Raw genomic sequence first — 16,385 nt, forward strand, 5'->3', positions numbered from 1 at the left:
TAGGTACTCATTTGCCGACCAAGAAATGGATGGATGGCTGAGTTGACCATGAGCCAGCTGCCAGGATATCTGACCCACAGGGGGCTCAAACTCCTGACCGTGTGAGTGACAGTGCAAGTACTTAACCACTACGCCACGCAGCAACCACTAACCACCCCATACCTTCACAAAACCCACTTGCAAACAATTGTGAAAGTGGATTGTAAGTGCATTATTCTGCATGTGCGGAAGGGGCCAAAGAGACAAATGGAGCAGACTAAAATTGCAAAAGGCCCGCACTCCAATTCTGGAATTGAATTTCATTAAAACCTGAAATAAGACGAAATGCATACCAAGCACTGCCAAATTTCAGAGCGGGAGGGGGGAAAAACAGTTTTTGAGGCCCCAAGTGACTAACGCAGGCCTGTGAAGTCACCAGCGCTCGCACAAAAAAACTGTGTAGGCTCACAACGTTTCCAGAATTATTTTTGAAAGAAGGGCACAGTCAACACTGAGCATTCAATTAACATCACTTCTTCCTTTGGATCCTACTGAAATATGCCGGCAGTCGTTCCTGCCTCTAGAACAGTGGTTCTCAACCTTCCTAATGCCACGACCCTTTAATACAGCTCCTCATGTCGTGGTGACCCCCAACCCTAACATTTATCCATTTTACAGATGGAGAACACTGATGCAGAGAGTCTTAGGCAGTGGTTCTCAATCTTCCTAATGCCACGACCCTTTAATACAGTTCCTCATGTTGTGGTGACCCCCAACCCTAACATTTATCCATTTTACAGATGGAGAACACTGATGCAGAGAGTCTTAGGCAGTGGTTCTCGAAAGCCTTCCTAATGCCCGCGACCCTTTAATACGAAGCTCTCTCGTAGCCGTGGTGACCCCAACCCTAACATTTCTCAATGTTACAGATGGAGAACATTGATGCAGAGAGTGTTAGGGAGTGGTTCTCAAGCAGCTTCCTAATGCCGCGTGACCACTTTAATACCAGTTCCTCATGTTGTGGCGACCCCAACCTAACATTGTCCGATCCATTTGACAGATGGAAAACACTTTGATGCAAGAAGTCTTAAGCTGAGCCCGGAAAGGTGCGTTCGAGCCCCTGAAGCGGGTCCCGGCCCCCAGATTGAGAACCGCTGCTCTAGAATGTCAGGACGAAAACCTCATCCGTTTGGGAGGCCGGAGAAAGGCAAGAGCGAACTAAACTGAGGAATACTACGGCAATAAAATAAAAGAGAGGAATACTATGGCAAGCCAGCCTCTCTCTCTCTCCCCTTCTCTCCCAGTCTTTCTGAGAGCAATGCGTAAGCACTGCAGATCAGCAAGCTTACGAAAGGCACACACACAAAAAACACCAGCCCTCAACAAAACACTCGACAAAGTCAGCCGAAGGACCACCCACACACAGAGAGTCTGCTCTGCTTTTCTGTCACGACTGCTACCTGCAAGGAAGAGGAGACGGGAGCCTCCGAGCTGAGAGGCGAGAATGACTTTGCAGGAGCCTCCGGAAAAAGGCAGGGGCGGCAAGCCTTGGCAAAGCCCGGTGGGAGAGCCGACGTCTGGTCCCATCCAAATCAAAGGCAAGGAAAGACCCGGAGGGGTGCCGACACCTGCGTAGAGATGCTAGCTTCCAGGTGGGACCTAGGGAGCCCCCGGAATGACAGCTCACCTCCAGAGATCAGCTCCCCTGGAGAAAACAGGAGGACTCTGCGGCACAGTCCCTGTCCTTCAAACCTCGAGAGGTTTTCCAACAGGCCAACCCCAAAGCCAGCTTCAGAGAAGGGCTGATCTTTCAAAACAGTATTAAAAAAGGATTAAGCCGGGAGGCATCGACAAGGGCCTTGTTTATTTCCCCCCTTTCTTGGACAACCAGGTGGAACTGCCTTCCAATGTGCCGCTGGGCGTCGAAGAAAGCCGTTGACCAGAAGCTGTGCAACACACATCGAGCACTACCATGAGCTACATGCTCACCAGTAGAGCGCACGCACCTGGAGAGGCCGACACCTTGTCAGTTTACAAGGCAAAGTTCATTTATGTTTAAGAAAGAGAATAGAAGAAGGAGAAGAGTTGGATTTATATCCCGCCTTTCTCTTCAGTAAGGAGACTCACCCTTCTGCACATGCAGAATAATCCACTTTCAATCCTCTTTCACAATTGTTTGCAAGTGGATTCTGCTATTCTGCACAATAAAATTCAGCTGACAAGTGCATTATCCTGCATGTGCGGAAGGGGCCTCAAGGGGGGCTTAAAAACTCCTTTTCCTTCCTCTCCTCACAACAGACACCTTGTGAGGCTGGTGAGGCTGAGAGAGTTGAGAGAACTGTGACTACCCCAAGGCCACCCAGCAGAAATGTAGGAGTGCAGAAACACATCTGGTTCACCAGATAAGCCTCTGCCACTCAGGTGCAGGAGTGGGGAATCAAACCTGGTTCTCCAGATTAGAATCCACCTGCTCTTAACCACTACACCACGAAGAGTAGTAGTAGTAGTAGTTTGAATTTATACCCTGCTTTTCTCTCCTGCCAGGCAACTGCAAACCACCTCTGGACATCTTGTGTCTTGAAACTCTTAGCACAGGTGTCAAACTCGCGGCCCTCCAGATGTTATGGACTACAGTCCCCATCATCCCCTGCCAGCATGATGTTGGCAGAGGATAATGGGAACTGTAGTCCATAACATCTGGAGAACCGAGATGACACACACCTGATTATAAGGGAAGCACTTCATAAGTCAGCTGTGACTTGACAGCAGAAAGGGGGAGGGGAGGAGACTAAGAGACCAACCTCTGTGCCCCTTTACCATGACAGAGAAATGGGTACTGGTAAGAGGCTAGATCAGAAAGACAGTTTATCCAATTGTCTCTTCTCTGGAGGACTGTGAATTACAGAGTCCTTCGCATATGGGAACATTCCAGGTAAATTAAAAGCTGGTGTCAATGACATATCAGCTGTCTATTCATTTCAATTAACTTGCATGGATATTCAGAACTGCTGACGGATCTTGTAATCAGACATGGCAGGGGCCAAAGAGGCCATCTAGTCCAACCCCCAGCCTGAAGAAGAAGAGGAGGAGGAGGAGGAGGAGGAGTTTGGATTTATATCCCCCGTCCTCTCCTGTAGGAGACTCAAAGGGTATTACAAGCTCCTTGCCCTTCCCCCCCTGACAACAAACTACCTTGTGTAGAGGTGTAAGGTGGGGCCCTGAAGGAGTCTCAGCTGTGTGACTGAGCTTAAGGTCACCCAGCTGGCGTGTGTGGGAGTGTACAGGTTAATCTGAATTCCCCAGATAAGCCTCCCCAGCTCAAGCGGAAGAGCGGGGAATCAAACCTGGTTCTTCCAGATTTGAACACACCTGCTCTTAACCACTACACCACTGCTGCTCCTTACATTCCTTACAAGTGTTTGTCCGGCTTCTGCTTCAAAACTACCAATGGTGTTCTAGCGTCAACGCAAACAAACCTGCCTTGGTATAGTTTGCTCTGATCTGGTGGCAATTTTCAAGAGAACTGGGTGCAGAAAGGTTTCATCCGGCATCTCCTATTTGAGTTTAAAGACAGGCCCCAACACGATCTGCATTCAGCGAACGCGCTCTTCCACCGATCCCGGCCTCTTTCCAAGCAAAAATTAACTCTGGGGAAAGCACAGGGATTTTTAATTGTCGTTTCAGCAGCAATTGCTGACCCCGTTTGCTAAAAAGCGCCACTCTCCCAACTTCAAGCAACTGGTGAATTAAGGTGAATCCAGCAGAGGCTATAAGATTCTCCAACGTGCAACTTCATCCAAAACAGCTCTGCAAACGTACAGCTCGTTCCCATCCAGCAGCCCAGGAAAATACTGCATGATCACTCTATTCGAGCACATCTGCGCCTTGTTCGAGAACGCGGCGATATATTTCTCCGCGACAGCATTGCAGCGGTGCTTGGAACACGAATTAAACCATCGGCGCCACGAGAGCTGTTGCACACAGTGTATTTTTTTAATGCGTTGCAGTTGTTTTAAATGAATTCCTTTTTCTTTTTGTAAAAAAAGGAAAATGGGTTCATTGATAGCGATTGCAAGAAGTTAGAAATATGCTGAGCGGAAGTCACTTAATGCATGGGTTTTCTGGACTAATAACCTTGCGCACTGGCCGAGTTGGAAGCTTTGGATGATCTCCCCCAGCTTTGAGGCTGTTAAAAATCAGAATACTGTCATATTTCTCCCATATTGCTGATGTCGGGGGACCTGCAGGGACTTATGGGTTTCAAGGTGTTCCTCAGGTGTTCCTTAATAAAAGGAAACACTTCTTCACGCAACGTGTGATTGGTGTTTGGAATATGCTGCCATAGGAGGTGGTGATGGCCACTCACCTGGATAGCTTTAAAAAGGGCTTGGACAGATTTATGGAGGAGAAGTCAATCTATGGCTACCAATCTTGATCCTCCTTGATCTCAGATTGCAAATGCCTTAGCAGACCAGGTGCTCAGGAACAGCAGCAGCAGCAGAAGAGCCATTGCTTTCACATCACTGCATGTGAGCTCCCAAAAGGCACCCTGTGGTGGGTTACTTTCAGTAGAAGCAGAATGCTGGACTAGATGGACTCTGGTCTGATCCAGCAGGCTAGTTCTTATGTTCTTATGTTCTCAGAGGCCTCTTATTTATTTTATTTATTTATTGGGGTGCTGTGGTTTCCGGGCTGTATAGCGTATGTTCTAGCAACATTCTCTCCTGATGTTGGTAAGCCTGCATCTGTGGCTGGCATCTTCAGAGGATCTGATAAGTAGGAATGGAAGGCAAGTGTTACTCCCGAGACTCACAGTCATTTGTTACTCCCCAGGCTACAGAGCTTCTTTGTGACTCTCACATGCCCAGAGCTGCCTCTATTCAGAGGGCCTCACCTTTTGACCTCACAGTGAGTATATATACTCCACTTGCTTTCCATTCCTACTATCAGATCCTCTGAAGATGCCAGCCACAGATGCAGAAGCGAAATGTCAGGAGAGAATGCTGCTAGAGAATCGTTTTCTGACCATACAGCCGGAAACCACACAGCCCCCCAGTGATTCCGGCCGTGAAAGCCTTCAACAATATATTTATTTATTGTTTAGATTTTTATACCGTCCTATCCCCAAAGAGCTCCGGGCGTTGTACAACATAAATCAACACAATATTAGATTGGGGAGCAAACCATACCAATACACACCAAATTACATAGGCTCCATCCATTTAGATATTCATTGAAAACTTACTAAAATTCCACTAAAACAGCAGTTAACACGATAAAAGGCACACGGTAAATCCATTTTTTAAAACTCTCCCCCAAAAAGGGGGGAACGGCTGGACCCCTCCATAGGATTACCCAGATGTAGAAGGGCACATGCAGAATAATGCACTTTCAGTGCACTTTGCAGCTGGATTTTACTGTGTGGAAGAGCAAAATCCACTTGCAAACAACTGTGAAAGTGGACTGAATGTGTATTATTCTGCACGTGCGGAAGGGGTCAAACTCAAGAACGCCGATTAACAGAGTAGGAATATTGCTGTAGAAAGATACAGTGCAACAGGGAAAGGATCACAAATGCCAAAGCAAATAGTCCTTTGGACACATGAAGATGTCCTTTACTGAATCAGATTTTTGGTCTATCCAGGACAGGACATGCTTGCTCTGACCGGCAGTGACTCTCAAACTGCGGCCTCTCACACCTTCAACTATCTACCTGATCCAGGTCGGGGATTTAATCTATGCACACAAAGCTGATACTCTCCCATGGAGCTACGCCCCCTCACCAGAGATTAAACAGTCTGGAGCCAAGGAGCGTTGGGGTTACGGCATGAAACAAAACGGCTTGAGCAAAACGGTCTTTTGGGTGGACGAAGGTGCGCGGGCCGCCTCGAGTTTTGTTTTTTACGAGGCAGTTGAAGAAAGTTTTATTTATTTAATATACTGATTGGTTAGATTTAACAGACCACCCTCCGTGGTCTTAGCTGGGCTCAAGGCAGCTAAAGTACATAATTAAACAGCCATACAAAACACTTTACATAAACAACAGTTAAAAACATATCATAACATACCCTAATGGTGGTTTAAATCCAAGTCATTTGCCCATATAAATCCCAATATCACCTAATCTTATAGATCTTATTTAGGAGAGGTGTAGGTGGGGGGGTCAACAGATTTCCCATAGGTCTATACCAGGGGTCTTCAAACTATGGCCCTCCAGATGTTCATGGACTACAATTCCCATCAGCCCCTGCCAGCATGGCCAAGGGCTCATGGGAATTGTGATCCAGTCCATGTTATCTGGAGGGCCAGATTTCTAGACCCCTAGTCTAATCCCTCAGGGGAAGTGGGAACCTTTTTTCCTCAAAAAGCCATTTTGGCTCCACTCCTCCCCGCTCCACACCCCGCCCGCTCACCGCAGCGCCTGCGGTGTGGCGGAATAGACCCGATGGGTCTCAGCCAGGCCGAGCGCCCGGAAGTCGCCCGATCGCAATCAGCGGGGCCGGGCAGTAGGCAGGCAAAACGCGGGCGAAGATATGCACCCTCAGCCCTGCTGCCGCCAGGGCGGTGAAGATGCGGTGAAAGATCGGGCGGCTGCGGCAATCATGGAACATGGAGAACAGCCGCACAGAAAGAGCCCAGCTGTCGCGGCTTGCGGCCCAGCGGGTTCCCAACCCCTAGACTCTATACCAACTTCAGTTGTACATCTGGTGGCAGATTTCAGTCTTGCATAGTTTTCTGGAATTGTTTAATAGCCTGGAAAGCTCAGCGTTTGAACAGCGTTTGGCTCATTTAGTTGTTCTGTCTATTGGAAGTCCTACACTGTGATTTCAAATTAAAAGCTTTCTGTGCATTTTTTTATACACTTATCCCTTTCACATCACAGGGTTCAAAGGTGTGGTGCCCCCCCACCCGCGGGTCCAACCTGGAAATCCATGTTAAATGTTCGGACCCATCCTTCCTACCAGAAAATAAGTCTGAATGTCTTCTTTTTGAAAATCTGTTTATTTATGTTATTAAAACATAAAATATGTCGATATCACATATACTATACACATATTTTATGCATTTCTAAGTGTCTAAACTTCTTTTGTGTTGTCTGCTGGCCATCCGCGTTTAACGCAATGGAGCTTCTCAACCCCACCTCAATTTTCACATTTAATTTCTTATGCTGTGATATATCAAAACCATGATGGGGAAAGTTGTGAAGTGGAAAGGATAACTATAACTGTTGCTTTATTTACATTGTAAGCTTCCATAAAGCAGAAAGGTGGCTAATAAATGTTTTAAATATAGAAGAAGAAGAAGAAGAAGAAGAAGAAGAAGAAGAAGAAGAAGAAGAAGAAGAAGAAGAAGCAACCCAGCAATGACCGAAGGCGGCGGCGGCGGCGATCTACTTTAATTTTAATGACTCCACCTAATGCACGCACGACCACTCGAGCGACAACTTAAGCGGATTTATATCCCCCCTTTCTCTCCTGCAGGAGACTCAAAGAAGAAGAAGAAGAAGAGTTTGGATTTATATCCCCCCTTTCTCTCCTGTAGGAGACTCAAAGGGGCTTACAATCTCCTTGCCCTTCCCCCCTCACAACAAACACCCTGTGAGGTAGGTGGGGCTAAGAGAGCTCCGAGAAGCTGTGACTAGCCCAAGGTCACCCAGCTGGCGTGTGTGGGAGTGTACAGGCTAATCTGGATTCCCCAGATAAGCCTCCACAGCTCAGGTGGCAGAGCTGGGAATCAAACCTGGTTCCTCCAGATTAGATACACAAGCTCTTAACCTCCTACGCCACTGCTGCTCCTTGGGTCTTACAAACAAACAAAGGGTCTTACAAACTCCTGTCCCTTCCCCGCTCCCCAAAACAAACACCCTGTGAGGTAGGTGGGGCTGAGAGAGCTCCAAAGAACTATGACTAGCCCAAGGTCACCCAGCTGGCGTGTGTTGGAGCGCACAGGCTAATCTGAATTCCCCAGATAAGCCTCCACAGCTCAGGTGGAAAAGCAGGGACTCAACCCCGGTTCCTCCAGATTAGAGTACACCTGCTCTTAACCAATACGCCACTGCTGCTCCTTACAGAACGTGCCCTGACCTTACACACATAGCTCAGAGACAGAGAGAATCTCGTATGTTTGTGGTTTCTTTGTACGCACAGATTTTCCTCCACTGACCAGGGAGTTTGACCAGGAGGTTTGACAGTTGGAAAAGGTCCTTTAGGGTATTTCCTTGGCAAAACCCTCTTTTGGGGTTTCAGATAACCAACATGGATCCCCATGTCTGCATCGTGGTAAAGCTAACAACGGTCCACTTCAGGCCCCAAAGGGAAGCCAGGATATGACCCCTCCTTAAAAATGCAAGCGAAAGGAAACTACAGCAGTAAATTCAGCGCAGATGTAGTTCGACTCCATCGATAAGAGACCAAACCTCCACAAGAAAAAGGCCAGATGTTTGGAAGAGGAGGAAGCCACAAACTTCTGTATTTGCAAGACCTGAGCACAGTTGTTCATCATAGGACTTTTGGGAGTTCGTTAACCATACATTAACTATACATTAACCATACATCAGAAGAAGATGATGGCACATAACAGACGTCACATTAATTCACGTCGCCTTAACACAAATCGTCCTGAAAATTCTTGCATGCTATTTTTTGTGATGTGGCCAGCTGAGAAGGTCGTGACAATACAGTCTGAGCTGGAAGGTACATAGAATTATTAAAAACTTAGAGGAAACAAGAGGCCACAGAAACTTTAGGCATTTTCAACAGTGGTGCCGATTTGGCATTTTTCAAACTCGAGCAGTGTCTACTGGTCTCCACACTGGGCCACAACCTTTTATGCTAGTTTGGATTTTTGGTGTTTTCAAATGAATTTTGTTTCCCATGAAGTGCTCCTGAAATTATACACATGGCAGAATGCATGCAGCAATCCACAAGCATTTAAAACATCAATAGAATGTCTTCCACAAGGATTTTGCCATGGATAGCATTCCAAAAGAATTCCCGCTGCAGAAAACATTGCTTGAAACACAACCAGAGGTCTGGGATACCTGTACACCACCATGTTACTGACGTTACTCTCTCCTTCTAGGACAGGGGTAGGGAACCTACGGCTCTCCAGATGTTCAGGAACTACAATTCCCATCAGCCCCTACCAGCATGACCAATTGGCCATGCTCTTGAAGTACGAGTTGATATGGATTCCCTCTGGAAGAACACAAATTCCACCCTGTTCTGGAGACCTTATTCCCTCTTGAAACCGGTTCCTCTGCCCTTCGGAAGACCTCACTTTGGCTGTCCCGCCTCATTTTGACTGACTCATCTTTAGGATAGGGTGAGCCTCTCTCCCTGCCATTGGTTGAACTGCTCTGATATTATATAGCCAAGCTCGAAAGGCAGCTCAGCAGAGACGGAAACAGATGGCGCTAAGGAAGTTGGGAGAGCCGAATTCTAAACTTCTGCTCAATGTAGTTACAAGCAACAGAACGTGGACGCATTATATTTTGTTTTCAAGACCTGATCATAGTTCCTGGAGTCTTGTGTGTGCAGGCCAAAGGTACATAATTTATTATAGTCACTGGACACTAACGGCATGATCGGTATTAAGTTTTGCAAACTTCCCACACTCTGCACTTCCCCATATAATATTATTTGCTTCGTTTGGCCGGCGTAGGCACAACTAAAGAGGTCCATCACTGTTTCCGGCTCGGCATTTCTGAACGACGATACAAATTGCTTAAAAAGCCATTGTCCACCAGTGGCGGACATCGCTTATAAGCGGTAGATGAAGAAACCCCAACACTTAAAAAAAACCAGTGGGAAAACGTTTTAATCTTCTGGGTCATTCCATTGCTGACTTAAAGACTGTCATGTCACAAACAAACTTCAAGGGGAAATTACAACGTGAGATTGCTGTGCTTGAGTTCATTCACAAGTTCAGAACCATGGACCTCCCCCTCACCAAGGCTGAACAGGGGCATTGGATACTGACCTCATGAAATATGGGAATTTTCTGTCCTTAAGCACTTCCCCTCTGCAATAATCAAGCTGATTATAATGTGCGTTGAATCTCTGCATCCTGATTTCCTTCTCTGCAAGGCTGCTCCTACCTTTGGACTGGGATATAAAGAATCAAGAGATTCCTGTTCCAACTCGTATCTGACGAAGGAAGCGTTGACTCTCAAGAGTCAAATGCTTATACCCCAAAAACCTTGATGACCTCTAAACTGCTACTGGACTCAAATCCAGCTTTTCTACTGCAGACTAATATGGCGACCCTCTGAAACTATCTTCACGTGTTGAATATTTGACCCCGTGACACTCAAGGGCCAGTTTCAAGATTTAAGATCTGAGACCGCAAGACAGAAAATCATTACAGGACTCACCGCATCAGAAAGGGAACAAACCTGCCAACAATGGCAATTAAAATGATTATATTATTGGATGTGGAAACTCATTACAGAGAAAGGCCTTGGGCAATTATAATTTATAGCTGAGTCTGGAAGGGGTCAGCATCACAACACATACAATCAATGATAAGGCTTTTTACTTTTTTACAAAGCCATTTTTGGGCATCGTTCCTTAACTGGGATGTACTGGTGGCAGGAAGGATAGACTGTCTGTGATTCTCCTCACCTTCTTCGGCTTCCGGCCTGCTTCTCTGCTAATTGAAACAACCACAGGGAGTATAACGGAGTCCGTTCCTTTAGAGACGCTGAGCACTTTAGAGACATTGAGATGGAAGATACAGTGCCCAAAAGAAAATAATGCGCGCCCATGAAAATGCAGCAACTTCAGGTTGAAGTAGAAACTGGTCACAGAAGCCACTGTGAACAGACAGGATATAACAGCAGTAGCTGGAGTTTTAAAGAACAATGTCAGAAGGAGGGGTAGCCGCACAATGCCCCCAAGATGTCAACAGAGCTGTGTAGCAGCAAAAAGGAGGCCCCCACGGTTGCTTCCTTGTATGTTTTAGAGAATCTGCAACAATTTCTAGAGACTCTGCGACAAGCCCATTGGCTCCATAAAACAGCCCTGTCATCAAGCTACTAGAACAGTCTCAGCCAAAGAGGTCCACATCATTGTAAAGGCAGAACGATAGGAACTGGAACCTTTTTTGAGACCGAGGAATGCCCAGAACTGCAACCCCAAAAACCAGCACTTATTTGCTCACGAAAGTGCCAACACAGCCAGTTTAACCTGAATCCTGAGGTTTCCAGTTTAGAAAAAAATGGTTGAAGCTCTGAGGCGCATGCGTTACTTTCGGAAGATGCCAAGCTTGAGTGGTAGTTGTTGAAAGCTTTGCTTTTGAAGCAACCCATGCCAACTCTTCGATGCCATAAGGTGGAATCACTATAGACCCTAGGAGGGTTTTACTCAGAAGCCGAGAACCCCATTGCCAGAAACCGAGAAGACTGATACTCCCAGGTTCAAAGGATGGCGCTTTAGTTTGTGAACATGAAGAATCAATGGGTAGAGTTTGTAACAGCAGCTTAACAGGGTGACCCTATACTGCTTCCCCAAAAACTAGGTCTTTGGTTTAATGCTAATAATCAAGCCCAGCAGCTGACAGGCCAGCCCTATGAATGTATTGTGTGTGGGGAGGGAAATTCCCCACATGATGGAGAACTCTGTAGCTTACTTGCCACAGAGAGGGAGCTCCCTAGTGCCCACCTCTGGCACCCATGTGCCCATAGAGTTCGCCATCACTGTTGTAAGGGTTAAGAGCACCATTCAGTCACTGCAAAGAGCAGCATTTGGTCATTGCAAATCTTCCTCTCCTGTTAAAATAAGAACCTGGATTTCCTCAATGTTTCTTTCAACAGCAGAGCTCAAACGCCAAGGAAAGGGAGATCTCTGCACCCATATCGCCCTTCTCCCCCACAGCAAGTCGCTTGACAGAGCTACAGGCATGCCATTTCCTCTTTCCACGTGGTCGTTGATCTAGGAACCAGAAGCACAGCCTCGAAATGGTCTCTCCCCGCTCTCCGAGGGGGTTCTGGGAAATACAAGCACTTCGTCTCGTCCATTCACCATCACAGACCGCAACCCCATTCCTGGGCCTCGGGACACCAGAAATGCAAATTCAGGCATCGCACTGGAGCATCACCCGACTCCCCAGGCGTGCTGAATGGGCAGTGAACCAGCGGAACCAACTTCATGCGCTCTTACCTACGGTCCCTGCTCAGAGACCGACAGCCCCTGCAGCTCCGGTCTATAAATAACCCCTATACAAAGACTAGCTCGCTCCACTCCATTAATAAATCATCTTTCCCCTTTCTAAAAATAGACACTGGGAAAGGAAGGGGATATTATCAAAATTAAACCGCTTGCATTTTCCCAGACACCCCATAGGCCCAGAAGGGCACACCACAGCCGCTGAGACCCACCCTAATATTGCCAGGAAGTTGGATTTGGATCACAGACCCTCGAGTCCAGATTTTTTGCTGGGCCACAGAAGTCCCTAAGGGACCTCCTGTCCGGCTCTTTTTCAGCCAAGCCTACCTCACAAGATTGTTGTAAGGAAAAAAACTAGAGGGGGGGAAGAAGCACAAGAATCACATATGCCACCCGGCGATTTTAAACAAACACGGCAAAATGTGTTTAAATCTGCGTTTTGCTCCTATTTTTGATACGACGTGTTCATTGCAAGATTACCAATCGTCGGACAAATAATCGCCACCCCACCCCCCTCCACAACAAATACAATAAAGCGGTCCTTCTTAAATATATAAAATCCACTTGAGCCATCTGTTCCAGGAATAAAATTGCTTGGAGGAAAAGAATTTTTAGTCACCGTTTCTTTAACTCCTCCCTATGTCTATTTCCCCTCCTCCTCAATGCAGAAAAGCCAAATTAGTTTTCCTTTAACAGGTTGGATCGGGAGATGTCTTTAAGTGCCCCACCCCAGACTTTTTAAAAAAGTCCTAAAACCATCCCTTATCCGCCCCCCTCCCCAAAGACCATGAACAAAAACTGGCCCTTCCATTCTGACGGACAGGAATCGATGGGTCCCTTCCAGCCTATAGAATACCCGTTTATTCAGCCGAAGTTGCTGGATGACCATGTGCGTATGTTCCATCGCACAAATGTCCCACCTCCATCGCTTTCCACTTTGCTGCCCGGAGTAAATGGGAACCCAAGGGGAACGGCCCAGGGAACTGCGCCCGGCTTTGCAACCCAGACGAGTTGGATCCACTGGGGGTGTAGGGATTATTAAAAGGCTAATACTGAATTACTTCAAGCTAATAATGTCCCCTTCTCCTCCCCCCCCCCCCGCGCCCAGGCATGCCCTCCCTCCCTCCCTGGCCCCTCCCCCGGCGGCCCCGCCCTCACCGTGAAGGGGGTGTCCTCGACGCTGCCCACCGAGTAGCAGTTGTCGCCCGGGTTGACGGCCCCGGTGAGCACCTGGTGCAGATGCATCGCGGCCTCCAGCCGCCGCCCGGCCAAAGCCTCCTTGCCGCCGCCGCCGCCGCCGCTCTGGGGCCGGGGAGAGCGCGCGCGCGGCTGCGCACCGGGGCCGGCCGCTTGGAGAGGTTGGCTGCGCCTCCCGCGCCGGAGGATTACGCAGAGCGGCCCAGGGGAACCCACTTGCCTGGAGAGATGGAGACTGCCACAGCGCGAGCCCGCACTTGCGCACGGGGAGGAGTGCGGGAGGCCGCGCCCGCCAGGCGAAGGGCGCGCAGAGGACGGAGCGGGCGCTCTGGCCCGCGGCAGGCATATCAGCTTCCGCCGCCACGGAGCCAGTTATTAGGTGCACCTTCCAGTTGGCCGCGCCTTCTAGCCGGAGTGAAAATGGCGCACGGGGGCAGCTTCTCAGGAGGGAAGAACGACGCCCCAGGCTGGGAGACTGCAAGGGACGGGGGCGCCCTTATGCTCTGCCCAGGGCCAGATTGGGGTGATCGTTCCGATGACGATGACGACGATGGTCGTGATGAGATGAAATGGCTTTTTTCATACTTATGTTTTTAGGACTGTGTGTTTTAAGGTGGCTTTTAAGCCCATTATGTAAGCCGCCCTGGGACTTAGGTGTAGGGCGGGGTATAAATGGAATGAATGAATGAATGAATGAATGGCAGCCACCAAATCTGCCCCCTTCTTTGGCCTTCAGAGGCACCTGGGTCTTTCCTCATGGATTTACATAGTGGATGTGCAGATCCAGGCACTGTGGCCTTTGGTCGTTGATGAAAGAAGATATTTAAAGTATCATCATCTGAAATCACAGCCACCAAAAACCTGGGTTCTTGCAAACATGTAATTTATCAGTGTAGTATATGCGAAGGTCCAAGCATTGTGGCCATTTCTGATTGACAGATGGAAATCTTAAAATTATTATTATTATTATTATTATTATTATTATTATTATTATACACATAACACAGCACAAGTGTCTGGAATTCATCCTCATGGATTCAAATTTATCGAGTCGAACTTCCCAAGGACCTAGGATATTAGAGGTATTTGCGTAGAATATGTGCAGTTCCTAGAAGTGCTGCATTATTATTATTGTAGATTTCACAGCTGCCAGATCTTTAACTAGTTGTTGGCCTTCATTACAATTCGAGCATCACCCAGAGGCATTATTATTATTATTATTATTATTATTATTATTATTATTATTATTGTTGTTGTTGTTGTTGTTGTTGTTGTTGTTGTTGTTGTTGTTGTTGTTAAATTTTGTTTAGTATCTCAGCTGCCAGTTCTCTATCTGGTTGTTGGATTTTCTTTACAATTCAGGCCTCACCCAGATGCCTCGCGTAGTATTTGTGCGGATCCCAGCTGGTGGTTCCCCTCCCCTCCCTCCCCTCCCCCCTTCAAGAACCTAGAATGTTGTAACATGCATGTGTGCATCCAAGCAATGTGATCTTCTGTAATTGATAGATGGACATTTTCAAAGAATGATTAACACTCATGGTTATTAACATCTTGAAGCTAAAAGGGTTATCTAGTCCAACCTCCTGCAGAACCCAAGAAACTCACAACTACCTCACAAGACAAATCAGTGGGTTCCTGATCACGCCCAGCTCAAACTGTCCCTAGAAGCTAAAATGACTAAACAGAGGCTATAGTACTTTGGTCATGTTGCGATATGACAGGACTCACTGGAAAAACCAGTAATGCTAGGAAAACTTGAAGGCAGCAGGAAGAAGAGTAGAAGAGTTTGGATTTATACCTCACTTTTCTCAACTGAAAGGAGTCTCAAAGTGCTTACAAACTTCTTTTCACTTCCTCTCCCCACAACAGACACCTCAGTATGAGACGGAGTGGGGGGTACTAATATTATTATTACCAGGCTAGTGGAGACTTGCAGGCTTATTATTTAAGAGCCTGTGAACAAAACTGCTTAGGCTAACAAATCTGTGTATGGTTATTCCAGCCTGTGTATTCTAATCTGGAGGAACCGGGTTTGATTCCCCGCTCTGCCGCCTGAGCTGTGGAGGCTTATCTGGTGAGCTAGATTAGCTTGCGCACTTCAACACATGCCAGCTGAGTGACCTTGGGCTAGTCACAGTTCTTCGGAGCTCTCTCAGCCCCACCTACCTCACAGCATAAGCATAAGCATTTATTGTCATTGTGCATGCACAACGAAAATTTACAGCAGCATTCCTCGATGCACACAAATTCCAGACTCGCGCATTAACGTGGCGTGGCATCCTCACTTTCCCGTTCCTCTACCAATCACTACACAACCCCAAACACATCCAACGCATGAAGCCGGCGAGGTTCAACGCATGCATACAGCTCTAGAGCAGAAGCTGTCTCTAAGCCTCTTTGTCCCTAGATTTTGATAAGGAGCCTGCATCGTCCATGCCAGATGGTAACGGATTCAAAAAAAAAAGAGAGTGTATTGCTGGATAGAGGCAGATCCTCTCCAGAATATTTTAGGCCTAACTTTGGAAACCGGGAATTAGCAAGAGTTCTTCCAAGGGGAGGGAGAGGGCAGCCCGATAATCCACCTCTGTGCAAGTAGTGATCTCACCGCTTTGGGCGCCTTCCTATCTGCCACTGTGCAACTGGAGAACCATACACAGATGCATGGAGATTGTTTACAAGGAGATTGTAAACCCCTTTGAGTCTCCTACAGGAGAGAAAGGGGGGATATAAATCCAAACTCTTCTTCTTCCACTTAAGTGATACTTTCTCTGTTAAAAGGAAACTGAAAGGCAAACCCTTTTACTGTTTATAGCACAGGTGTCAAACTCGCGGCCCTCCAGATGTTATGGACTACAGTTCCCATCATCCCCTGCCAGCATCATGCTGGCAGGGGATGTGGAGGCTTATGATCCAGAACAATCTCAGGAGCATGACCAAGGGCTTACCTCAATTTAACCTCGGTTATAGTGTCTTGCCGTAAAGTCCCAGCTCCGAGGAAGTACCACAGCAGAGGAGTGAGGCACGCGTCCTAAATTCTGCCGC

At 47.4% G+C, this 16,385-nt stretch overlaps 1 protein-coding gene across 1 annotated transcript in view; it reads right to left on the bottom strand.

Moving 5' to 3' along the window:
- The window catches only part of DMXL2 (Dmx like 2), an 89,403-nt gene extending 75,832 nt beyond the window's left edge, over positions 1-13,571 (bottom strand). Inside the window, exon 1 of the mRNA XM_048519745.1 lies at positions 13,305-13,571. Coding sequence (XP_048375702.1) covers positions 13,305-13,391 — 87 coding nt within the window. The 5' untranslated portion in view covers positions 13,392-13,571. The remainder of the gene's footprint in view (positions 1-13,304) is intronic.
- Between the last annotated feature and the right edge of the window lie 2,814 nt (positions 13,572-16,385).

The sequence above is a fragment of the Sphaerodactylus townsendi genome, linkage group LG17 (assembly GCF_021028975.2).
Source record: "Sphaerodactylus townsendi isolate TG3544 linkage group LG17, MPM_Stown_v2.3, whole genome shotgun sequence".
Classification (NCBI taxonomy): domain Eukaryota; kingdom Metazoa; phylum Chordata; class Lepidosauria; order Squamata; family Sphaerodactylidae; genus Sphaerodactylus; species Sphaerodactylus townsendi.